The sequence below is a fragment of the Trachypithecus francoisi genome, unplaced genomic scaffold, assembly GCF_009764315.1.
Source record: "Trachypithecus francoisi isolate TF-2019V2 unplaced genomic scaffold, Tfra_2.0 Lachesis_group12, whole genome shotgun sequence".
NCBI classification, from domain to species: domain Eukaryota; kingdom Metazoa; phylum Chordata; class Mammalia; order Primates; family Cercopithecidae; genus Trachypithecus; species Trachypithecus francoisi.
This window is the reverse complement of record NW_022681457.1, coordinates 63,772,121-63,796,624: the sequence shown is the minus strand read 5'-3', so window position 1 is coordinate 63,796,624 and position 24,504 is coordinate 63,772,121. Positions and strand designations below refer to the sequence as shown.

At 55.7% G+C, this 24,504-nt stretch overlaps 2 protein-coding genes across 7 annotated transcripts; one reads left to right on the top strand and one right to left on the bottom strand.

Moving 5' to 3' along the window:
- Positions 1-1,069: 1,069 nt before the first annotated feature.
- On the bottom strand, positions 1,070-23,500 carry WTIP (WT1 interacting protein). 4 transcript variants are annotated; one of them, XR_004440736.1, is made up of 9 exons: positions 22,532-23,192; positions 13,357-13,458; positions 9,197-9,264; positions 8,974-9,036; positions 8,681-8,811; positions 7,667-7,718; positions 6,217-6,285; positions 1,715-2,130; positions 1,070-1,319 (listed from the first exon to the last, which is right to left on the bottom strand). XR_004440736.1 is itself a non-coding variant. In XM_033225660.1 (9 exons), the coding sequence occupies exons 1-9, from the start codon at positions 23,190-23,192 to the stop codon at positions 1,990-1,992; spliced, it is 1,377 nt and encodes a 458-aa protein (XP_033081551.1). In that variant the 5' UTR covers positions 23,193-23,500; the 3' UTR covers positions 1,070-1,989. The 4 variants fall into 4 exon arrangements, 3 of the variants coding, with proteins under 3 accessions (XP_033081551.1, XP_033081550.1, XP_033081549.1); XM_033225660.1 differs by adding an exon at positions 21,278-21,367 and having other exon boundaries at positions 1,070-2,130; positions 22,532-23,500; XM_033225659.1 differs by having other exon boundaries at positions 1,070-1,878; positions 1,963-2,130.
- Positions 3,277-9,540, top strand: LOC117092313. Of its 3 annotated transcripts, XR_004440738.1 has the most exons (3): positions 3,277-4,681; positions 7,359-7,651; positions 9,120-9,540. XR_004440738.1 is itself a non-coding variant. In XM_033225661.1 (2 exons), exons 1-2 carry the CDS (start codon positions 3,351-3,353, stop codon positions 4,609-4,611), a joined length of 471 nt encoding a protein of 156 aa, XP_033081552.1. In that variant the 5' UTR covers positions 3,277-3,350; the 3' UTR covers positions 4,612-4,884. The 3 variants fall into 3 exon arrangements, 1 of the variants encoding a protein (XP_033081552.1); XR_004440737.1 differs by having other exon boundaries at positions 7,359-9,540; XM_033225661.1 differs by lacking the exons at positions 7,359-7,651; positions 9,120-9,540 and having other exon boundaries at positions 3,277-3,686; positions 4,477-4,884.
- Positions 23,501-24,504: the final 1,004 nt, after the last annotated feature.

Here is a 24,504-nt window from a genome sequence, read left to right as displayed (position 1 = left end):
GGACTCTACTAAAAGTACAAAAATTAGCCAGGCATGGTGGCGCATGCTTGTAATCCCAGCTACTTGGGAGGCTGAGCCAGGAGAATTGCTTGAATGTGGGAGGCGGTGGTTGCAGTGAGCCGCGAGCAATCGTGCCACTGCACTGCAGCCTGGGTGACAGAGCAAGACTGTCTTAAAAAAAAAAATAGCTGGGCGTCATGGTGCACACCTGTAGTCCCAGCTACTCGGGAGGCTGAGACATGAGAATTACTTGGGAGAATTAATTGGGAGGCAGAGGTTGCAGTAGGCCCAGATCGTGCCAATGCACTCCAGCCTGGGTGACAGAGCAAAATAAATACAGCCAGCACCGGAGCCTCCATACCTTGACTTTACTCTCTGGCCCCACTGGGATTACTTCCTCCAGGAAGTGGCCCCTGGTCCCGCTGAAGGCCCCACTCAGATGCAGCGCTCTCCCCGCTGTGGAAGTCCCTAGTTAAGGATCCGTGACCGTTCCTGTACTTGCCGGCTCAGCCCACCAGGAGGCGCCCGCGCCATGCCTCGGCCCCCCTGGACTCCGGGGCCACCACTTCCCTGCGGGGGCCTCCTGGTGTTCCCTTGGGCTCGGCTTGTACAGCCCAGCTGGTTCCGGGCGCCTGGCCCAGCCCCGCGGGTGATTCACTGACCTCACACCTGAAGGTGGGGGAGGAAGGGGAGAGCAGCAGCCAAGATGCGAGGCCAGGCTCTCCCAGAAACGAGTGACTTCAGTCCAAATGTCCCCTGAACCCGCGGAGATTCCACATTAGGACCAGGGCCCCCCGCGTCCAGACCCCACATTTCCGTCAGTGTGTCCCAGGGAGCACGGAGGGACCGCCACACATTTCATGGGGCGACCGCCCTCAACGCCCCTACACACACGGAACCCCACACTACCCTAAAGTCTGAAAGGCGGACACGCATGGCGAGGTTTTAGAGGAATTTATACAAAAGTCCTGAAACCACAAGGTTCTTACCACCTGAAAACCAGCTCCATGACAGACAAATTAGACACTTGTGAGTTTGCTGGAATTTGCTTTAAAAATAACAAGGCTGGTCCAAGATCTTAGAAGAAAATTATATTCTTTTAAAGAAAACGAAAATATCCTCAAGGGAAAAACTTAATTTAAGTCAAATCCTGTCCTTTTGTCTTGGAACCCCGTGCCCCGCGTGCAAACACAGGCTTTCCTGCAGCGTGGCCAGAGCGCCCCCGTCGTCGCTCCTGAGCGATATCCGGGGCTGCAGCCGCACGGGGCATTTTCCCGGGCTGAGCAGGGGAGTGGGCTGGGGGACCCAAGCCAGGAGCCCTGGAAGAGGGAGCAGGGCGGCAAGTGGGGCCGCAAACACCCATCAAAGTCCCCAGGACCAATTCCCACAGTGACCACATGGCCACAGGCAGTGCCCTTTGCAGGCCCGCTCCCCAAGGGTGTCATTCCTCACCCCCTCCTGGGACCCCACCTAAGCCAGGCACCCTCCCACCCACCAGCAGGCACTTCGCTAGGAGATGCAGGAACACCCGTGTCCCTGCCAGCCCCGCCTTCCAGACCACACCCTGCCTGGGAGCACGCTTTGCGGGGGGGTGGGGCGGTGTCCCCAGGTCCCTGAACAACGGACAGCAGCTCCCACCCAGGAATGCAGCCGGGTCACCTCGCGCCCCTGACCAGGGCAGGGGCCCTCTGCAGCCTGCTGACCCACGGCCTACTCTGAGGCTGCAGGGCGCAGGGGGCCTCCAGAGGGCCTCCAAGTGGAAAGCTGGTGATGGGGTGGGTGGGAGGCAGGGCCCGCAGGGAAGTGACTTGAGCAGGCACAGACGGTGAATAAATAGAAGCTTCCACGCGGGGGTCCGGCCCCTGCAGACAGCAGCTCGGTGGGAAAGTGGGATTAGAGGGAGCTCCCCTGACACTGACCGGGGCCACCCACGCAGGCCCTCCCTCCACACCCACACCCACCCCGGCCCTGGGACGGGTTTTCCCCTGCTCAGAGCTCAGTGACGTGCACAGTGGGTGAGGGAACAGGCCCAGGTTGGAGGCGCCGCAGGTGGCAACGACGACACAGCAGGTGGCCCGCCAGGGGGTAGCAGCGGCGTCCCTCCTCCCCGCTCAGCTGCAGCCCGCAGTCCTAGGGAAGAACACAGCCCCCATCCCCAGAGTCAGCAGACAAGCGCACATCAGCGGTCACAAGGCGGGGCGGGGAGGACCGAGGGGCGGAGCAGAGCCGCAGGGGACCGCATAACAACATAAAGACTCTTCCGCCGGGCACAGGGGCTCACACCTGCAATCCCAGCACTTTGGGAGGCTGAGGCGGCTGGATCACCGCCTCGGTCAGGAGTTCGAGACCAGCCTAGCCAACATGGTGAAACCCTGTCTCTACTAAAAATACAAAATTAGCCGAGCATAGTGGCACATGCCTGTAATCCCAGCTACTTGGGAGGCTGAGGGTGAAGAATCGCTTGAACCCGGGAGGTGGAGGTTGCAGAGAGCAGAAGGCCTGCCATTGCATTCCAGCCTGAGTGACAACAGCGAAACTCCGTCTCAAAAAAAAAAAAAAAAAAAAAAAGACTCTTCTTCTGCCAGCGGGGAGATGGGGAGCCCGGTGTGGAGCACTGGGGACTGGAGCTGCCTCTCAGGCATCCAAGAGGAAGTCACTGGATATAAGTCAGACTGCAGGGAGAGGACTAGGCAGTCAACGTGGGTGTCAGCATAAAAACCTGATGGTTTGGGTGTGTTTTGTCTATTCGTTTGTTGTTTATTGTTTGAGACAGGGTCTCTCACTGTCGACAAGGCTGGAATGCAGTGTCTGGATCCCGGCTCACTGCAGCCTCGACCTCCGGGGCTCAAGTGATCCTCCCACCTCAGCCTCCTGAGTAGCTGGGACCACCGGCGCACCCCGCCACACCCTGTGAATTTTGCTTATTTTTTGTAGTGATGGGTTTCATATTGCTCAAGCTGGTCTAGAACTCCTGACCTCAAGCGATCCTTCGCCTCAGCCTCCCAAAATGCTGGGATTACAGGCATGAGCTACTGTGCCTGGCCTATTGTTTGTTTATTAGACAAGGTCTCACTCTGTCGCCCAGGCTGGAGTGCAGTGGTGCGATCTCAGCTCACTGCAGCCTCAAACTTCTGGGCTCAAGCAATCCTCCCACCTCAGCCTCCCAAGTAGCTGGGATTACAGACATGTGCCACCACAGCCGGATAATTTGTTTCCCTTCTATTTTGTAGAGATGACATCTTGCTCTGCTGATCAGGCTGATCTTGAACCCTTGGCTTCATAACCATCCTCCCACCTCAGCCTCCCAAAGTGCTGGGATTGTAGGTGTGAGCCACTGCGCCCAGCCAAACATGATGGTTTTTAAATACGAAACAGCAGACTACCTCTTCCAGGGAGTGCAGATCCCTAGAAAAGAGAAAAGGGCAAGCAGCAGAACCTTCCATGAGGAGGTAGGAAGAGAAGAGGCCTGGGCTGGGGAGATTCAAGGAGAAATGAAAGTGAAGAAAACCAAAACCCGGCAGCCCCAAGGGCAAAGTGAAGCAAGTGCCTGGAGGAGGGAGCGACCCTGGCTCGAAGCTGCCGGGGGCCCGGAAGGAAGTGTCCACCAGTTCCCTCCGGCCACACAGGGGTCCCTGGAGCAGAGTGGAGGGATGAATTCCACCCCTAGGTGGTCTGAAGAGGCAATGGTGAGTAGACCTGGAGACACCAGGGGAAGCAGGGGGCTGGCTTCACGTCCCTTATCTCACTGTTTTTACCTTTGCGAGCTTGGGGCTGAAATGCTGGCAGCTTTGACCCCTTATCCAGAGCCCCTGACACCAACACCTGGCCCGCCCTGCACGGGGAAGGGAGCTGGACTGCCGCAGTGGCACCGCATCACTCCTTTCCCTGGTCTCTCGCCTGTCCCACGACAGGCCACCGGCTGGGCCTTGCCAGCGACCGCTGCGCACCAGGCCAGGGAGGAGTGCGGGGTCCCAGAGGTATCAATCCCCATCCAACAGCGTCATCACAGCACAGCAGCACCACCAGCCGCCTGCCCTGCTCTGACTCTCAGCGTCGACCTTTTGCTGTGCTCGGTACTGGACAATCCCCAGGCCGCACAGTCCACAGGGCGGCCCAGCAGGCAGAGGGACACGGAGATCCTGTTAGTGCTGGAGGGAAGCCCTGGCCCCTCTGCAGGCCATCTCTGTTCCTTGTCCTCCCTTCTGGGTCCCCTGGCACGATCAGTGCTCCCATGGGGCCACTCGCCTGCACCCAGGAGACCTTGTCACCCAAGAGGATCCCTGATTGCTACTGCAGAGTCCCCACTGCCACTTGCTCTGCTCTTGCTAGGGCGCGGTCGCCGGCAGCCTCCGGGTTCTCCTGCCCAGGCCTCCTCAGCCTCCGTCTGTGGTCACTTCCCCTGTGTGTGTCCTTAAGTGGTGGTGCTCCTTGAGCTATCCTGACCCCCACTCCTCCTTTTCCAACTCACTCTGGAAGACCTCATATGCTCCCTGGCTTCAGCTGCCATCCCTGCATCCATCATGGGACCCTTGCTTCCCGCCAGAACAGAGGAACAGAAATTGGATTTCCCCTCCCACCTTCAATAACGAGAACAACAGGCTAAAGAGATGACAGTGACTCTCAGACCCCGGAAAACAGACCAGGGAGGCCCATCCTCTCTCAGAGAAGGGAAACCCAGCAGGTACACCCCACACCGCCCGACTGACCGCCTGGAGACTGCTCCGGTTGCCCAGGGGAGCCCCGTGGTCTCCTTGAGTTGAGAATCTGGGGAGGCCAAGGCAACTGGAATTCCCAGGGCCAAGATTCAGAGAAGAAGGTCTGGTGTGGTGGCTCACGCCTATAATCCCAGCACTTTGGGAGGCCAAGGTGAGTGGATCGCGTGAAGTCAGGAGCTTGAAACCAGCCAGCACAGCCAACATGGTGAAGCCCTGTCTCTACTGAAAACACTAAAACTAGCTGGGCGTGGTGGTGGGCGCCTGTAGTCCCAACTACTGGGGAAGGTGAGGCAGGAGAATTGCTTGAACCCAGGAGGCAGAGCTTGCAGTGAGCTGAGATGGCGCCACTGCACTGCAGCCTGGGCAACAGAGGGAGACTCGTTTCAAAAAAAAAAGAAAAAGATTCAGAGAAGAGAGCGCCACACATCAGTGACCCCAAATTCCCACAGCTGTCAGCAGGGTCGTTGAACCCCCGCCCACTTACAGGTCTACTGGACATCTCCAGCTACCAAAAATGAGAGCGTCTCATCCCTTCTTACCCCGCCCTCACTCTTTGCTGGGGTTCTCATGAATACCTCCCAACCCCCAACCCTCAACCCCCCACATCCAGACACTCGCCCAATCCAGTCCTTTCTATGGCCTAACCATCACTCAAGTCAGCCACTTCCCTGAACCTGGGCCCCCAACCCTGACCCCTTCAGCTGCTCAGGGAGCACCTACCTTCACTCCCTCCCCCAATTCACTCTCTGCAGGGCAGGAAACGGATAGATAGACTGGGGTGGATGCCATAAAATAGGTGAGGCCATCGCGGTGGCTCACGTTGTAGTCCCAGCACTTCGGGAGGCCAAGGCAGGTGGATCGCTTGAGCCCAGGAGTTTAAGACAAGCCTGAGTAACATGATGAAACCCCATCTCTACTAAAAATAACAAAATTAGCTGAATGTGGTGGCGCAAGCCTGTGGTGGTAACCGCTCAGGAGGCTGAGGAAAGAAGACAGCTTAAGCCCAGGAGGTTGAGGCTCCAGTGAGCTATGATCGTGCCACTGCACTCCAGTCTGGGCAACAGAGTGAGATCTTGTCTCTAATATATATAAACAAAAAAAAAATTTTTTTTTTTGAGACAGAGTCTCACTCTTGTTGCCCCGGCTGGAGTATAATGGCACGATCTCGGCTCACTGCAACCTCTGCCTCCTGGGTTCAAGCGATTCTCCTACCTCAGCCTCCCAAGTAGCTGGGACTACAGGCGCCTGCCACCATGCCTGGCTAATTTTTGTATTTTTAGTAGAGACAGGGTTTCACCATGTTGGCCAGGCTGGTCTCGAACTCCTGACCCCAGGTGATCCTCCCACCTCGGCCTCCCAAAGTGCTGGGATTATAGGTGTGAGCCACCACACCCGGCAAAACTAAAATTTTGATAAGGTGAGCCCACAGAACACTTGGAGAGGAGAGCCGCGTGGGAGGAGGCCCACCCCAGTTGCCAGCCTCCTGGGGGCCCAGGCTCACCTCACAGTGGTAACATGCCACGTGGTAGTCTCTGTCCATGGACACCACACGGATGGTTGTCTCACAGCCCTGGAGGAAGAGACGGAGTTCACACACGATGAGCATGCAGGGACTGGAGGCAAAGTGCAGGAGTGCACACTCCCACACACCACGCTCCTGTCCCGGCTGAGGTGCATGCCCGCCCCAGAGAGCACAGCCACGATGCTTCTGTGGGGCAGGACAGGCACCAGAGGTGCATACACACAGACACACATGGGCCTTAGGCATCCTCCGCGGCCACAGGCCGCAGCACACACAAAGGCCCACAAGAGGGTCATGTGGGTGTCAATGGATGTGGACATTATTTTCACCTCATTGCTTCTTTTTTTCTTTTTTCTTTTTTTTTTTATTGAGACAGTCTTGCTTTGTTGCCTAGGCTAGAGTGCAGCGGCGCGATCTCGGCTCACTGCCAGTTCTACCTCCCAGGTTCACGCCATTCTCCTGCCTCAGCCTCCCGAGTAGCTGGGACTACAGGCACCCGTCACCACACCCAGCTAATTTTTTGTATTTTTAGTAGAGACGAGGTTTCACCGTGTTAGCCAGGATGATCTCAATATCCTGACCTCGTGATCCGCCCACCTCAGCCTCCCAAAATGCTGGGATTACAGGTGTGAGCCACTGCGCCCAGTCATCTTTTTTTTTTTTTTTTTTCCAGAAATAGAGTCTCTCTCTGTTGCCCATGCTGGAGGGCAGTGGTGCAATCACGGCTCACTGCGGCCTCAAACTCCTGGGCTCAAGCAATCCTCCTGCCTTAGCCTCCCAAGTAGCTGGGACTACAGGCATGCACAACCACACCCAGCTAACTTTTTATTTCTTTGTAGAGATGGGGTCTCACTAGGTGGCCCAGGCTGGTCTCAAACTCCTGGCTTCAAGCAATCATCCCACCTCGCCCTCCCAAAGTGCTGGATTACAGGCGTGGGCCCCTGTGCCTGGCCTGTTTTCACTTCCTTGGAGTCTCGAAAGGGCACTGCCAGTTCTGCTTCGCCGGGCACACCAGCCTGGGACAGAGCCAGCACTGTGGGAAGACCCCAGGCCAGAAGAGCTACAGCACCCACGGGGGGGCTCCCACACAGACCACATCCATCTCTCCTCTGCTCCCCCAGCACCCCCACCTCAGCCTGCAGAGTGAGAAGACACAGGGAACAGCCCTTCCGTCAATGGAGAATGGAGCGGAGGCTGGCAGTGGGGCAGCCAAGCAGCAGGGGCCACCACTTTCCTCCATCTCGTGCCAGGAGACAGCTGTACCCTACGTGCACAAGCACGACACACACCCCTCAGTCCTGAAGGACCTGCAGAGAAGCACCTGCTCATCCCTCCCACTGTGGCCCAAGACCTGGGCTAGACCCAGGCTGGACAGGGCAGCAGCCGGCTGGGCCAGGCGCCTGATCATCTCTGGGTAAGTGGCTCCTACCTGTGCAGGGAGGATAGGACGGGCACAGGAGGCGCATTTTGGTGCAAAAACCCTAGAGAAATAAAGGAAACCAGAAGTGATCAGCTGAGTGACCGGAGACCAAGGGCACAAGGACAGGGGCACCCACAGGAACGCCCTGATGTGACCCAAGAGGCCCTCACTCCCTGTGTGCACAACTCGGGGCAGACAAGGAACAGCTTCCGCCATGCCTTCCCGTACTGGCCTCTTCATTTTTTTAAAAAATAGAAATGGGGTCTCGCTATGTTGCCCAGGCTGGTCTCAAACTCCTGGGTTGAAGCAATCCCCCACCTTGGCCTCCCAAAGTGCTGGGATTACAGGCATGAGCCACCACGCCCGGTCCTGGCCTCTTATCTGACTGCCCATTTCATCTCCACCCAATCACCTCCTCCAGGATGGCTTCAGGTTCTGCTCTGCCATCCACCCCCATGTTTCCTGTGAGTTCCTTTCTCCTTAATGTCCAGGTCTGGGGCACCACTAGCTAGGACCACTGAGACCTGACTTCACCCTAAGTACCAAGGACCTCTGCCCAGGACTCCAATCCCACGCAAGGCCCTGCTCAGAACCAGAGCTCCCAGGAATAAACCTGGAGTCCCAGTAGGAGGAAACAGATCGGGGATCAGACGGGCAGGAGGAGGGGGCTGCAGAGACCCTAATCCCCTGCCCCAGCCAGAAGAGGCCTGGCCTAGCAGGGGATGGAGGGGAGGAGCGGGAGAGACAGTAGATAGTGCAGCCAGGAGGGTCTCCTGTGCCAGGAGTAGAGAAGCACACAGGCTACGACAGGGAGAGAAGAGGCAAAAGACAGCTGGTGGCCGGACCACCGGGAGAGGGGATGCAGGCAGAGACACATGCCTTACCCAAGCCTGGGTGCACAAGGGGAGGCAGAAGGCAAAAGGCCAAGAATGAAGGGCAGTCAGTCCAATGGGAAACAGTGCTTCCAGGGGAGCCAGAGAGGACAGCCCGAGTCCCGCCTGCGCCACAGCGCCAGCCACTCACGTGTGATAGTCTCGCACGCAGTAGATGTTGTTCTCCACGTCCACGGTGAAGGGAACCCCGTCCAGGCACTCATTGCACACGGAGCACCGGAAGCAGCCTGGGTGGTAGGACTTGCCCAGGGCCTGCAGGATCTGTGGGCGGGGCACTGAGGTCAGCGTGGGCAGGAGGCTCAGCACCGCCCCGGGAGAGGCTCTGGCTCTGAACCCCTGGCAGGTCTGGAGCAGGGGAGAAGGTGGGGTCCTCAGATTCCACCCATGTCAGAAGGGCTCCAGGAGGCTGGGGCAGGGGCTCACCATCTCCATGATGAGATGTCCACACACGCTGCACTTGTCGGCTGTCTGCTGGAACCCGGAGTACTGGGAGGGGACACAGGATCCAGGACACATTGTGTGACCAAGGGGCACTCGTGGCCCAGTTAACACCTGCCTCCTGGCCTCAGGTCTCCACTCGAGTCAGAACGAGGGTCGCTGCCCCAGTACCCACCCCTGGCACCGCCGGGGCACAGCTTGGACTCACCAGGAAGTCCTCCTGGCAGTACACTTTCTCGCCCACGTTGTAGAACGCCTTCCCACGGAGTCGTCTCCCTGCAAGGACAAGGGTTGAGAGGGGTCCCTGGAATGCTGGAGACCAGGGATGGAGCCGCGCTTCCAGCTCTCAGCACCCTCTTCCAACAGATGAGACACTGGGTTATGGGTGGTTTTCTAGGTTGTTACTGTTATAATAACAAAATTTCAGAAAAAAATTAAAGAGAATATATTGTCGATAGAATTACTGCAAAAGGTTGCCAAACCAAATATATAAAGAAATATTTTACTAATGTAAATACATGTGTTGGTTAATAAACACATTCACTTTAAGATCAGTTGAACTCAGGGCAAATTTGTGAGAATGAATCTTTTTTTTTTTTTTTTTTTGAGACAGAGTCTCACTGTGTCGCCCAGCCTGGAGTGCAGTGGTGCGATCTTGGCTCACTGCAGCCTCCTACTCCTGGGTTCAAGCGATTCTCCTGACTCAGTCTCCCAAGTAGCTGGGACTACAGGTGCCCACCACCATGCCCGGCTAATTTTTGTATTTTTAGTAGAGACGGGGTTTCACTATGTTGGCCAGGCTGGGTTTTTTTTGTTTTTTTTAAGACAGGGTCTCGCTCTGTCACCTAGGCTGGAGTGCAGTGGCACAATCATGGCTCACTGCAGCCTCAACCTCCCAAGCTCAAGCAATCCTCCTGCCTTAGCCTCCCAAGTAGCTGGGACTACAGGCACACACCAATACTCTCAGCTAACTTTTTTATTTTTGGTAGAGATGGGGTTTCATCATGTTGCCCAGGCTGGTCTCAAACTCAAATGATCTGCCCACCTCAGCCTCCCAAAGTGCTGGGATTACAGGCGCAAGCCACCGAGTCCAGCCAGAATAATCCTGCTAATCCATGAACATGAGCAGGACAACTTTCACCAGGAGAAGGACCCCAATAAGGAAGAGGTGTCCTTGTCAAAGCAACAGCCACAGGGGACCCAGTAACACGCTGTTAGAGGCAGTCCCATCAGAGACAGAAGAAACTGATAATACCTAGCTAGGAACAGAAGGGAACTTCCTCATCCAATGAATGGCATCTATGAAAAACCCCCAGCTAACATCGGCACAGTGGTGAAATATGAAATGCCTTTCCCTTAAGATTCAACATTGTACCAGAGGTTCCAGACAGTGCAATAATAACAGTGAGAAAAAAATGAAAGGCACAAAGACTAGAAAACAAGAGGTAAAATGATCGTTAATCACAGATGACATGATTGTATTATGCTGAAAATCATAAATAATCTATTTTAAAAAAACACAAGAGTAAGCAAATTTCACAAAGTTGTAGAAGGCCAGCATGTGAAAACCCAATGCATTTTATTTTTTTTTTGAGATGGAGTCTCACTCTGTCACTCAGGTTGGAATGCAGTGGCACCATCTTGGCTCACTGCAAGCTCCGCCTCCTGGGTTCACGCCATTCTCCTGCCTCAGCCTCCTGAGTAGCTGGGACTATAGGGGCCCACCACCACGCCTGGCTAATTTTTTGTGTTTTTTTTTTTTTTTTAGTAGAGACTGGGTTTCACAGTGTTATCCAGGATGGTCTCGATCTCCTGACCTCGTGATCTGCCTGCCTCTGCCTCCCAAAGTGCTGGATTACAGGCGTGAGCCACCGCGCCTGGCCTATCCAATGCATTTTTATATTCTAGCAACAAACAATTGGAAAATAAACTCACAAGTTTTTTTTTTTTTTTTTGAGATAAGGTCTCACTGTCACCTGGGGGATGGAGTGCAGTGGTGCTGTCATAGCTCACTGCAGCTCTGACCTCCAGGACTCAAGGCATCCACCCGTCTCAGCTCCCTGACTAGCTGGGACTATAGGCACACACTACCATACCCAGCTACTTTTCTTTTCTTTTACTTTTTTCTTTCTTTCTTTCTTTTTTTTTTTTTTTTTTTTTGCTACGGAGTTTAGCTCTTGTTAGCACTGTGGGAGGCCGAGGCAGGCGGATCATGAGGTCAGGAGAGAGAGACCACCCTGGCCAACACGTGAAATCCCGTCTCACTAAAAAAATACGAAAATTGGCCGGGCGCGGTGGCTCAAGCCTGTAATCCCAGCACTTTGGGAGGCCGAGGCGGGCGGATCACAAGGTCAGGAGATCGAGACCATCCTGGCTAACACGGTGAAACCCCGTCTCTACTAAAAGTACAAAAAACTAGCCGGGCGAGGTGGCGGGCGCCTGTAGTCCCAGCTACTACTCGGAGGCTGAGGCAGGAGAATGGCGTGAACCCGGGAGGCGGAGCTTGCAGTGAGCTGAGATCCGGCCACTGCACTCCAGCCTGGTAACAGAGTGAGACTCTATCTCAAAAAAAAGAAAAAAAGAGCCGGGCGCGGTGGCTCAAGCCTGTAATCCCAGCACTTTGGGAGGCCGAGACGGGCGGATCACGAGGTCAGGAGATCGAGACCATCCTGGCTAATACGGTGAAACCCCGTCCCGGCCGGGCGCGGTGGCTCAAGCCTGTAATCCCAGCACTTTGGGAGGCCGAGACGGGCGGATCACGAGGTCAGGAGATCGAGACCATCCTGGCTAACACGGTGAAACCCCGTCTCTACTAAAAAATACAAAAAAGTAGCAGGGAGAGGTGGCGGGCGCCTGTAGTCCCAGCTACTCCGGAGGCTGAGGCAGGAGAATGGCGGGAACCCGGGAGGCGGAGCTTGCAGTGAGCCGATATCCGGCTACTGCACTCCAGCCCGGGCTAGAGCGAGACTCCGTCTCAAAAAAGAAAAAAAAAAGAAACCCCGTCTCTACTAAAAAAAATACAAGGCTGGGCGCGGTGGCTCAAGCCTGTAATCCCAGCACTTTGGGAGGCCGAGACGGGCGGATCACGAGGTCAGGAGATCGAGACCATCCTGGCTAATACGGTGAAACCCTGTCTCTACTAAAAAATACAAAAAACTAGCCGGGCGACGAGGCGGGCGCCTGTAGTCCCAGCTACTCCAGAGGCTGAGGCAGGAGAATGGCGTGAACCCGGGAGGCGGAGCTTGCAGTGAGCTGAGAGCCGGCCACTGCACTCCAGCCTGGGCAGCAGAGCAAGACTCCGTCTCAAAAAAAAAAAAAAAGATACAAAAAACTAGCCGGGCGAGGTGGCGGGCGCCTGTAGTCCCAGCTACTCCAGAGGCTGAGGCAGGAGAATGGCGTGAACCCGGGAGGCGGAGCTTGCAGTGAGCTGAGATCTGGCCACTGCACTCCAGCCTGGGTGGCAGAGCGAGACTCCGTCTCAAAAAAAAAAAAGAAAAAAAGAAAAAAAATAAATAAAATTATAAAATGTGCAAATAAATAAAAGATGTCTGATTAAGGCAAGGTCTGGAAGAACAGTGGGCAAATCAAGAGTGGTGATTTATTAGGGTGGTTAGATTATAGTTCTTTTCTTTCTTTTTGTAACTTTGTCTAGGTTAAACTATAACACTTATCGTTTATGTTGGGTGTAAAATCGTGACCAAAAATAAATTGCAGGCCAGGCGCGGTGGCTCACACCTGTATGCCCGGCACTTTGGGAGGCCGAGGTAGGCGGATCACTTGAGCTCAAGAGTTTGAGACCAGCCTGGCCAACATGGTAAAACCCCATCTCTACCTAAAAATACAAAAAAAAAAAAAAAATTAGCCAAGCATGGTGGCACGTGTGCCTGTAATCCCAGCTACTCAGGAGGCTGAGGCAGGAAAATCTCTAGAATCCGGGAGGCAGAAGCTGCAGTGAGCCGAGATCATTCCACTGCACTCCAGCCTGGGCAACAGAGCAAGACTCTGTCTCAACAACAACAACAAAAATAGATTTCAGGAAAAAGAAATATTAGTCGTATGTCCAGACAGGCAGAAGGTCCTTCATGGGCTTCCGATGCTGTTCCCAGGCAGCTGGGTGACATCAGTGCCCTGTGTGGCACAGAGCCTCCACAGCTGACGACCAGGGGGCAGCCCTGTCCTACCGCCCACAAAAGACTCCTCAGTAGCCCCACACCTCCTCCCCAGACAGAGTCCTCCACCGCCCAGCCTGGGCCAGAGCCGGGTGGTCCATCCGCCTGGACTGGACTCAGGTACAAGGGGGTTTGAGGGGAATGGGGGTGATGTGGCAGGTCCTATTCACAGAGCTACCCAGAGCACGAGGTTACCTACCACATGAGTCGCAGGTGAAGCAGTCGGTGTGATAAAGACTCCCCATTGCCTGGCATGCCTGCTGGGCTCCATAGATGCCAAGCCCACACTTGATGCAAATGCCTAGGAGAGGAGAGGCAGGAGAGAGCAAGAGTTAGCGCAACAGCCTATGCCACCCAATGGATACCAGGGGTAAGCGCAGGGGTTAGCACCACAGCCTGTGCCACACTGACGGACTCCCCGTCTTCACACCGCCCACCCGCCTGACCTTGGGGATGCTAACTTTCCTAGGCCAACATCACTCGATTACTGATGACTGACATGGGCACCATCAGAGTGGCCACGACCCAGGGATTGCTGCTGCTGCTGTCTGAGGATTCAAGGGCTTGGCCGAGCAGCCAGTGCAGAGTCGGAGCTAATCAAAGCTGTCCATCACAACTGTTCTGATAGATTCTTTTGGTTTTTGATTGATAAATAGGGACAGAGTCTCACTATGTTGCCCAGGCTGGTCTCAAACTCCTGGGTTAAAGCGATCCTGCGCCTTGGCCTCCCAAAGTGCTGGGATTACAGGCATGAGCCACTGCACCTGACCAGTTTTAGGCTTTTATTGTTTTGGGGGGAGGGAGACAGGAGCTCGCTCTGTCCCACAGGCTAGAGTGCAGTGGTGCAATCAGAGTTCACTGCAGCCTCGACCTCCTAGGCTCAAGCAATCCTCCGGCCTCAGCCTCCCAAGTAGGTGGGACTTCCGGCACGTGCCATCACACATGGCTAATTTTCTTTTTCTTTTGTAGAGACAGGGTCTTGCTATGTTGCCCAGTTGCCCAGGGCGCGCTCAGGCAATTCCTGGGCTCAAGCAATCCTCCTGCCTGGACTTCCCAAAGTGCTGCAATTACAAGCATGAGCCAACACACCCAGCCTATCATGGTATCTTTATACCTAGACAGTTGTTTTAAGGCCTTTCACCCATGGCCTGCTCTTGGACTGAGGGAGAATCCTTCCTACTGTTTGTGAACCAAATCCTGTTCTTCAACATGTTTTGTGACCCAGACACAAAGAATGAAGACCACACGGGCACTCTGGGGCAGTCACCACCCCTCTGCAGCCACTCTGTCCTCCTCTGTACCCCAGGGTCCACTTATTCTCTTGGTCAGTTGGCACACAGATGAGTCACATGCCACTAAGGTCAGGCACCACTCAGTCTGCAATGCACCCGGTCCCTACCCTCAAGAATCCTGCATCGAGTGGAGGACAGAGAACAGCAGTCAAATAACGTCAGGCAGAGACGAGTGCTACGGCGAAAGATAAGGCTGATCAACAAAATGCTTGGATGCAGGAATTTTTTTTTTTTTTTTTTTTAAGATGGAGTCTCACTCTGTCGCCCAGGCTGGAATGCAGTGGCGCAATCTTGGCTCACTGCAACCTCCACCTCCTGGGTTCAAGCAATTCTCCTGCCTCAGCCTCCCAAGTAGCTGAGATTACAGGCGCCCGCCACCACATCTGGCTAATTTTTTTTTATTTTTAGTAGAGACAGGGTTTCACCATGTTGGCCAGGCTGGTCATGAACTCCTGACCTCAGGTGACTCACCCGCTTTGACCTCCCAAAGTGCTGGGATTATGGGTGTGAGCCACTGCTCCCGGCCTTTTTTTTTTTTTTTTTTTTAAAGACAGAGTCTCGCTCTGTTGCGTAGGCCGGAGTGCAGTGGTGCAATCATAGCTCACTGCAGCCTTGACATCCTGGGCTCAAGCGATCCTCCCACCTCGGCCTCCCAAGAAGCTGAGACCACAGGCAAATACTGCTATGCCTGGCCAAGGATGTGTGATTTTTAAACCGGGGATTCACAGAAGCCTCACTCACAAGGTGATATTTGAGCAAAGGCCTGAAGGAAATAAGGAAGGGGGCTGGGTGCAGTGGCTCACGCCTGTAATCCCAGCACTTCGAGAGGCCGAAGCGGGAGGATCGCTTGAGCCCAAGAATTCCAGACCAGCCTGGGTAACACAGTAAGACCTTTATCTCTACAAAAAATTTTAAAAATATCCAGGCATGGTGGCGTGCACCTGTGGTCCCAGTTACTCAGGAGTCTGAGGCAGGAGGATTGCTTGAGCCTGGGAGTTTGAGGCTGCAGTGAGCTATGATCATGCCACTGCACTCCAGCCTGGGTGACAGAGTGAGATGTCTCCAAAAAAAGAAGAAGCCGGATGCAGTGGCTCACTCCTGTAATCCCAGCACTTTGGGAGGCCGAGGCGGGTGGATCACGAGGTCAGGAGTTCAAGACCAGCCTGGCCAAGATGGTGAAACCCTGTCTACTAAAAATACAAAAATTAGCCGGGCGTGGTGGCAGGTACCTGTAATCCCAGCTACTCAGGAGGCTGAGGCAGGAGAATCACTTGAACCTGGGGGGTGGAGGTTGCAGTGAGCCGAGATCGCGCCACTGCACTCCAGCCTGGCCAACAGAGTGAAACTCCGTCTCAAAAAAAAAAAAAAAAGAAGAAGAAGAAAGACATGAGGGTCGCTGCTGTGCAGGTGCCTGCGATCAGTGGATGGAATCAGGAACCACACTGTGTACTCAGCATGCAGTGGGGAAGGTGGAAAGGAGAAGGGTGACCAGCAACCCCAGGGCCAAGCCTGGCTCCAGCCTCAGGGCACTCCCTGGCTAGCCCTCCTGGAAACCCAGACAGTAAGTAGGTAGCCCACACATCTCGTGTCCCCTTTACAGGGTCACCCAGGGTCTCCCATGCCACACAGCACATGAAGATGGCCCTCCAACTGCCCTCTGGACCATAAATCTTATGCCAGCTCCAGGCCATGCTGCCCTCCCCCAACCTTCTTGCTTTCTCCTTACATCTCTTTCCTTACATAACCTCCTCTCCCTCCTCCACCAGCCGCCCCATTCCCCACCTTCCCTCAGTCAACAAAGAGAGCATGGCCCACACTTGGTCACCTCCTATCCGTCCCCATCTATGGACTTTCCATTCTGATCTTGCTAGTGGGTGACCCACCCCCTCCTCTCTGGTGTCCAGGATGCAGCCTGCACCCAGCTTTCCAGGTCTTCATCTCCCTTCCCTGCTTTCCTGGGTACCCCCTGCTCTGCCCAGGGCCTCCCATGCCTCACTCTCACTGGGCAGAGAGAAGACCAGTTCAGATGCCTTCAGAACCAGGCAGGGGCTGGGCACAGTGGCTCACATCTGTAATCCCAGCATTTTGGGAGGCTGAGGTGGGCTGACCACTTGAGGCCAGGAGTTTGAGACCAGCCTGGCCAACATGGTGAAACCTCATCTCTACTAAAAATATAAAAATTAGCCGGGCGTGGTGGTGCACACTGTAATCCCAGCTGCCTGGGAGGCTGAGGTGGGAGAATGGCTTGAATCTGGGAGGCGGAGTTGCAGTGAGATCACACCACTGCATTCCAGCCTGGGTGACAGAGCAAGACTCTGTCTCAAAAAAAAAAAAAAAAAAAAGCAGGCAGGGACCAGGCTTGGTGGCTCATGCCTGCCAATCTCAGCACTTTGGGAGTCTGAGACAGGAGGATCACTTGAGGTCAGGAGTTCAGGCTGCAGTGAGCTGTGATCGCACCACTGCACTCCAGCCTGGGCAACAGAGCTAGATCCTGTCTTTAAAAAAAATTAAAATTAAAATTAAAAATAAAAAGAAATAAAGGGAAAGGGCCAATGAAAAGAGGAGAACTGAAGGTGCAGGAGGTGTAGGTTGGTGATGGAAGGACCCTTGTCCTCTCAGACGGCAGGAGAGTGAGACCCACATGGACTGGAGCACCTACAGGGGAGCGGCAGGATGCTGGTGGAGACAGACTGCAACTGTTGACCTCAAGATTCCAAGGAAGTCGGAAGCAAACATAGGAGTCCCAGGAGGGAGGAAGGTTGTTGAGAGAATAAGAGAGGAAACCAACAAAGGCGGCTGGGCACAGTGGCTCACACCTTAATTCCACCTCTTTGGGAGGTCGAGGCAGATGGATCACCTGAGGTTGGGAGTTCAAGACCAGACTGGCCAACATGGTGAAACCCCGTCTCTATTAAAAATACAAAAAATTAGGCTGGGCGCAGTGGCTCAAGCCTGTAATCCCAGCACTTTGGGAGGCCAAGATGGGCGGATCACGAGGTCAGGAGATTGAGACCATCCTGGCTAACACGGTGAAACCCCGTCTCTACTAAAAAAAAAAAAAAATACAAAAAACTAGCCAGGCGAGGTGGCGGGCGCCTGTAGTCCCAGCTACTTGAGAGGCTGAGGCAGGAGAACGGCATAAACCCAGGAGGCAGAGCTTGCAGTGAGCTGAGATCCGGCCACTGTACCCCAGCCTGGGTGACAGAGCGAGACTCTGTCTCAAAAAAAAAAAAAAATACAAAAAATTAGCCAGGCGTGGTGGCGGGTGCCTGTAATCCCAGCTACTTGGAAGGCTGAGCCAGGAGAATCGCTTGAACCCGGGAGGCGGAGGTTGCCGCGAGCTGAGATCTCGCCATTGGGCTCTAGCTTGGGCAATAAGAGCGAAACTCTGTCTCAAAAAAAAAAAAAACTGACAAAGGCTTAGGGTGTCAGTGGTGCCAGGAAGACCTGTGTGGTGAGGACAACAAACCTCTCACAGTCCTGAGGGCTTCCTCAGAGCCCTTCCCAGCCTGGTATACTGGCTACAGAGGGGGTCGAAGCATGAGCCCAAAGTCGGGGTTCTGCTGGGCAGACGGCGATTACAGGAATGAGAGCAACTGCTGAGAAGCAGGCTGGGGTTACCACTAAGGACTGCTGGAGTGAAGGGAAAACAGGGTGTGGCCCTGAGAGTGGGTGGCTGAAGAGAAGGCAGGGAGGTCACCAAAGTTGAAGAGGTTCCGGAAGCCCGAGGCTGTTGGCTGGCTAGTGGCAGCGGAACTTGGGGAGGGGAGAGGGGAAAGTTCCAAAGACATCAGTGAATGGCAAAGAGTGACCAAGAGGTCAGCTGGTACCAGGGCCAAGGACAGGAAGGGACGAGGGGTTGGACAGAGAAAAAAAAATGCTCTGACCAGGCGTAGTGGCAGTCGCCTGTAACCCCAACACTGGGAAGCCAAAGAGTGAAGATCGCTTGAATCCAGAAGTTCAAGACCAGCCTGGGCAACAAAGCAAGATCTCATCTCTACAAAAAAATTAAAAAATTTAGCCAAGCATGGTGATGCGCACCTGTGGTCTCAGCTATTCAGGAGGCTGAAGCAGGAGGATTGCTTGAGCCCAGGAGTTCAAGGCTGCAATGAGTGCTGATCTCACCACTGCACTCCAGCCTGGGTGACAGGGTGAGACCCAGTCTCTAAAAATAAATAAATAAATAAATAATTTAATTTAAAACAAAAAAGCCACACTCTGAGGACAAAGTTTATCAGAGATCACTTGAGCTTATGCTACCTGCAGACTTCCTTCTGTAAACTGCTGTATTATTCTGCTTGCTCTATGAAACTGCCACATTTGTAGCTCAACAAAGTCAAATATCATCAGAACCATATAGTTCAAACAAATAGTTGCCCATATTTTTTAAAATCATGAAAGTGGGCCAGGCATAGTGGCTCACGCCTGTAATCCCAGCACTTTGAGAGGCCAAGATGGGTGGATCACCTGAGGACAGGAACTCAAGACAAGCCTGGCCAACATGGTGAAACCTCATCTCTACTAAAAATACAAAAATTAGGGCCGGGCACGGTGGCTCAAGCCTGTAATACCAGCACTTTGGGAGGCCGAGACGGGCGGATCACGAGGTCAGGAGATCGAGACCATCCTGGCTAACCTGGTGAAACCCCGTCTCTACTAAAAAATACAAAAAATTAGCCGGGCGAGGTGGTGGGCGCCTATAGTCCCAGCTACTCGGGAGGCTGAGGCAGGAGAATGGCGTAAACCCGGGAGGCGGAGCTTGCAGTGAGCTGAGATCCGGCCACTGCACCCCAGCCTGGGCGACAGAGCGAGGCTCCGTCTCAAAAAAAAAAACAAAAAAAAAAAAAAAAAAAACCAAAAATTAGCTGGGCATGGAGGTACACAGTACCTGTAATCCCAGCTACTGGGGAGGTGAAGCCAGGACAATGACTTGAACCCGGGAGGTGGAGGTTGCAGTGAGCTTAGATCGCACCAGTGCACTCCAGCCTGGGCAACAAACCGAGACTCCGTCTCAAAAAAGTTTAAAAAAATAAAATAAACAAAATCAGGAAAGTATTACTAAATCTCAATTTCTAGCTTTTCTTGAAAACAAAATAAAAAAGATCTATCATCACTCCTCTAACACTCTCACAGCGCTACAACAGCCTGATCTGAGCAGCTTTTTTTTTTTTTTTGAGACGGAGTCTCTCTCTGTCACCCAGGCTGGACTGCAGTGGCCCAATCTTGGCTCACTGCAAGCTCTGCCTCCCAGGTTCACGCCATTCTCCTGTCTTAGCCTCCCAAGTAGCTGGGACTACAGGTGCCCGCTACCATGCCCAGCTAATTTTTTGTATTTTTAGTAGAGACGGGGTTTCACCGTGTTAGCCAGGATGGTCTCAATCTCCTGACTTCGTGATTTGCCCGCCTCGGCCTCCCAAAGTGCTGGGATTACAGGTGTGAGCCACTGTGCCTGGCCCCCTTTTTTTTTTTTTTTTTAAAGACAGGAAGGATCTCACTCTGTCACCCAGGTCAGAGTGCAATGGCACGATCATAGCTTATTGCAGCCTGGAACTCCTGGGTTCAAGTGATCCTCCCACCTCAGCCTCCCAAGTAGCTGAGAACACAGGTGGGTGCCACCATGCCCAGCTGATTTTTAAAATTTTTTGTAGAGACAAGGTCTCACTATGTTGCCCACACTGGTCTTAAACTACTGGGCTCAAGCAATCCTCCCATCTCAGCCTCCCAAAGTGCTGGGATTACAGGTGTGAGCCACCACACCCGGCCTAGCAGCTCCTCCTTAGAAAACAAATGTGCTACCACACCCGATCGTCTTGTACCATCTCCACATTACCTGCCGGGGACCTCAGCCACCCTTATATCATGTAAAGATTCAGGGGTGTCTACAGAACACACCCTCACCTGGGCTCTGCAGTACATAGGGGCTGGGAAATGGGTACTCTCCCCTGCAGAGGGCACTGGGAAGCATGCCCTTCAAAAGTCAGCCCCAGCCTCTGTTCCTGGTACCTGTCTGGCACGGGAGACGACAGCTCCTGGCACATCTCCCTGCTCCCAGGCCATCCAACAGCCGCCACAAGACCTGCCCAGCCACAAAGTCTCACCATGACCTCACAGATGGGAGGCGCTCTCCGTCCCAAAGCAGGCGCACCTCCTCTTAGCCCACACGTGCCCTCGACCACCTAAGCCCTCTGGGCTGCAACCCCTGGGGGAAGAGCGGGGCACTCCCTCATCCCACCTGGCCTCCTCTGTTCATTCTTCCCTCTCTCTGGAATGCCCCCACCTGGCCCCTCACTGACAGCCTCCTCACCCCTTAAGATTCAGTTCAGGGCCGGGTGTGGTGGCTCACGCCTGTAATCCCAACATTTTGGGAGGATGAGGCAGGCAGATCATGAGGTCAGGAGATCAAGACCATCCTGGTCAACATGGTGAAACCCTGTCTCTACAAAAAATACAAAAATTAGCTGGGCGTGGTGGCGTATGCCTGTAATCGCAGCTACTGGGGAGGCTGAGGTGGGAGAATCACTTGAACCAGGGAGTCGGAGGTTGCAGTGAGCCAAGATCACGCCACTGCACTCCAGCCTGGCGGCAGAGTGAGATTCCATCTCAAAAAATAAATAAATAAATAAATAAGTAAATAAGAAAAGATCCAGTTTAGGGCAGCCGTGAGCTACTGACACCATCAAATGCTCAAAGACACAAACCCCAGGATGGCTGCGGTCCCGGGCATGGTGACCATCCATCCACCAAAGCCAGGTGCTTAATACAGAAGGCAAGTTGGGAAGTTCTCTCCCCAGGCCCCACAGTATACCTCTGCCCCGCTCGCAATCTCACCTGAAGAGCTGTCCCAAGAACTAGAGATCAGGGGGCCCGGGCCACACTGGGAAGTGGAGGCTGTCAGGCTGCTGGGCTTTGCAGACGTACCTGCAGCAGGATTCCTTTAGGAGACATCCTATGTCCACAGCACAGTCCGGGCGAGGGCAGCCACGTGTGACTGGCATGGTTCCCCCTCCCCCAAAGTGGGCTTTTCTTCCCTCACACAGTCTCCCTCTCCCGCCGCTACCATCACCAAAGCCTGGGTCAGGAAGTGTCCGGTGGTACCTGGGCCACTCCACTTCCTGGTTGCTGTCCACACCCATACCGTGGCGGGGCAGACGAGGAAGCACCCCTTTCTGCTGTTCACGAAGCATGAAAGGATCAGACAGGATGACAGCGCCAAGTGTAAAGAAGAAAAGATCAGGCCGGGAGCACTGGCTCAAGCCTGTAATCCCAGCCCCTTGAGCCCAGGAGTTTAAGACCAGCCTGGGCAACATAGGGAGACTTCGTTTCTTAAAAAAAAAAAAAGAAAGAAAGAAAGAAAGAAAAGAAAAAAGAAAAAAGCTGGGCGTGGTGGTGTGCACCTGAGTCCCAGCATCTCAGGAGGCTGAAGCGAGAGGATCTCTTGAGCCTGAGAGGCGGAGGCTACAGTGAGCCGAGATTGTGCCGCTGCACATCAGTCTGGGAGACAGAGGAAGACCCTGTCTCAAAATAAATAAATAAATAAAAATAATAATAAAAGAAAGAAGAAAGAAAGAAAAGAAAGAAGAAAGAAAGAAAAGAAAGGAGAAGGAAGGAAGGAAGGAAAAGAAAGGAAAGAAAAGAAAAGAAAGAAAGAAAGAAAAAGAAAAGGGAAAGAAATGAAAGAAAGAAAAGGAAAGAAAGAAAGAAAAAGGAAAGAAAGAAGAAAAGAAAGAAAGAAACAAAAGAAAGAAAAGAAAGAATCAGAAAATGGCTCAGTGTGCCCATGAACCTGACTTGCCGGTTAATTTAGGAACCGCGCATCAACTCACTCGGCCAGAACCCCTCGTGTGGTGGGGAACCCAGAGGCAGGGGTGAAGCCGTTGCTGGGGATCCAGGCGCACTCACTTTCTGCACTCCCCAGTCCCCGGGAGACGCACCTTCCTCGTCCCAACCCCGTGTACCGCTGCACCCCCAGCCAGTCCCGTGATCTCCTCCGCTGATCTGGCCGCCTACTCGAGGCCGTCCCGGAACCCCGGAACCCCGGACCCAAGCCGCGCGCGCAGGGAACTGCCCGGCGAGCTCGCTCACCGAAGTAGTCCCGTGCCGTGCGCGCCTCGAGCGCCCGCTCCAGCTCCCGGGTAAGCGCCTCCAGCCGCCGCTCGGCCGCGCTTGGGCCGCCCTCCCGGCCCGGGGGCAGCGGGAGCGCAGGCAGCGGGAAGGGGGCTGGCCCCGCAGGCTCCGGGGAGCGAGCGGGCGCAGGGCAGGCGCCGGGCGGGAGGAGGTCAGCATAGGCGCCGGCCGAGCCCCGGGAGCCGAGGCTGGACACGCTGGAGCGGGCGCTGCCCACCGACGGCGGCCCGGGGCGCGGGTCCGAGCGGCCGGAGCGCGGGCTGCCGTGGCGCTGGTCGTAGCCCAGGCTGATGCCGCTGGAGCGGGCGCTGCCGCCGCCGCCGCCGCCGTCGGACCCCGCCAGGCTGGCCCGTGGGCTGCCCGCAGGCTGCGCGCTGAGCTCCGGGGCCGCCGCGCGTCGGGGACCCCGCTCCCCGCGGCTCAGTCCGTCCGCCCCGGCCTCGGGGCCGCCGCCGCCCTTCCCTCTGCGGCCCAGCGCGGGCGCCGCCTCGTCTCCAGGCCCAGGCCGCGGTCCCCGCCGCCCCCGACCCGGAGAGCAGCCCCCGGGCTCCAGCTCCCGCAGGGCCAGCCCGGCCAGGAGCAGGGCCGCCTCGTCCGCGGCCGCCCGGGAGCGCTGCATGGCCCGGCCCGCCGGCCCTGGCGCGTCACCTCCGCCTCCGCTTCCCGCCGCCGCTCCGGCCGGGCCGCCGCATCGTCCGCCCGAAGCCCGGAGCCCGCCCCGGGACCCCTGGGCGCGGGGCGGGGCGGGGCCGGCGCCGGGCCGGGGTCGCTCCGGCGGCCACGCGTGGGCCGGGGGACGCTGCGCCCTATTCGGCGGCGCGCGCGGCGGAGGAATGTGCGCTCCCAGACGCCGGGCCGCGCCCCCTCCTCGCCGCGGCCTCGCGGGGGGCGGAGGGACTCCTTTGCGGGGGCAGGAATGCGAGGAAGGAGACGGCGCTGCGGCCTCTGGAATGTGGGGGGAGTGGCGGCGGCCGCGCTGCGCCGGGACCTCGGAGGGGCGTGGAGGCCCGGCCAGAACGCAGGGGCGGGCGGCGGAGGCGCCGCGGGGAGAGCCCGGGGTCCGCGGGGCGCCCGGGCCGTCGGGCCGCTTGGAAGAGCTCGGATTTCCGCAGGCTGAGCTGGAGGCAGCTGGCGCCATCCGGCATGGAGAGATCCAAGCAGTCGACAGCGTTCCCCACATCCTGCCCCATCTCCTTTCCTTGCGCCGCCTCGCTCTCTGGCGCTGCAGAGCCGACCCAGCTCAGCTTGGAGCCCACGGCGCTGCGCCTGTCCCACGCCCGAGAACACTGTGCTCCTCCCGCAGATGCGTCCTCACCACCCCCTGCCTGGCCAGGGGACATGTGGGCGCGCACGGGCCCCTGGAGCCCCCGTCTGACTGCTGGGGAAGGCGCCCAGAGCTAGGAGCGGGTCGGTTGGGGACTGGTCCTCGCGCTGGGTCGCTTCGCCCAGGCCCCCAGGGCCAGGCCAGAAGCAGGCCTCAAGCTCAGAGCCGGTCGGCGGCGAACCTCCCCTGTGGTCATCACAGGCAGTCCCCGTGAAATGTGGGGACTCCTCCCTTTTCAAGCACCTGCACCCACTGTGGTGGTTGAGGCTTCGAGGGGAGGTCCTGGAACCGGCGGAGCCATGGGGGCCACATAGGTGGGGAATTGAGAGGTGACTAGGGCTTCGTGCCCAAGGACACAGCTAGTATCCTTTGTACAAGTCACACGGCTGTAGGGAAGAAAACCAAACCGTTATCTGTCAGGGCCTGATGGATACAAGAAAAGTGTTGCGTGAAAGAGTACTGTTTCCAAGCCTCTGCTCAGAGATTTTCGGGAAGGCGCTTACAGCGGCTCAGCGTGCAGGGAGCCCGCACCGGGAACTGTCCCAGCCAGAGGGCCCAGGGCAGTGTGGCTTCAACACAACTGAGCACCCGCTGGGGCTGCTGACCC

Coding starts and splice junctions, on each gene's coding strand:
- LOC117092313 (XM_033225661.1), top strand. CDS start 3,351: ATGATGGTTTTTAAATACGAAACAGCAGACTACCTCTTCCAGGGAGTG. Junction 3,687..4,476: donor GGTGGTCTGAAGAGGCAATG/GTGAGTAGACCT, acceptor TCACTCTGGAAG/ACCTCATATGCTCCCTGGCT.
- WTIP (XM_033225660.1), bottom strand. CDS start 23,192: ATGCAGCGCTCCCGGGCGGCCGCGGACGAGGCGGCCCTGCTCCTGGCC. Junction 6,286..7,666: donor GTCCTATCCTCCCTGCACAG/GTAGGAGCCACT, acceptor CTCTTCCTCCAG/GGCTGTGAGACAACCATCCG. Junction 2,131..6,216: donor TGGCATGTTACCACTGTGAG/GTGAGCCTGGGC, acceptor GTTCTTCCCTAG/GACTGCGGGCTGCAGCTGAG.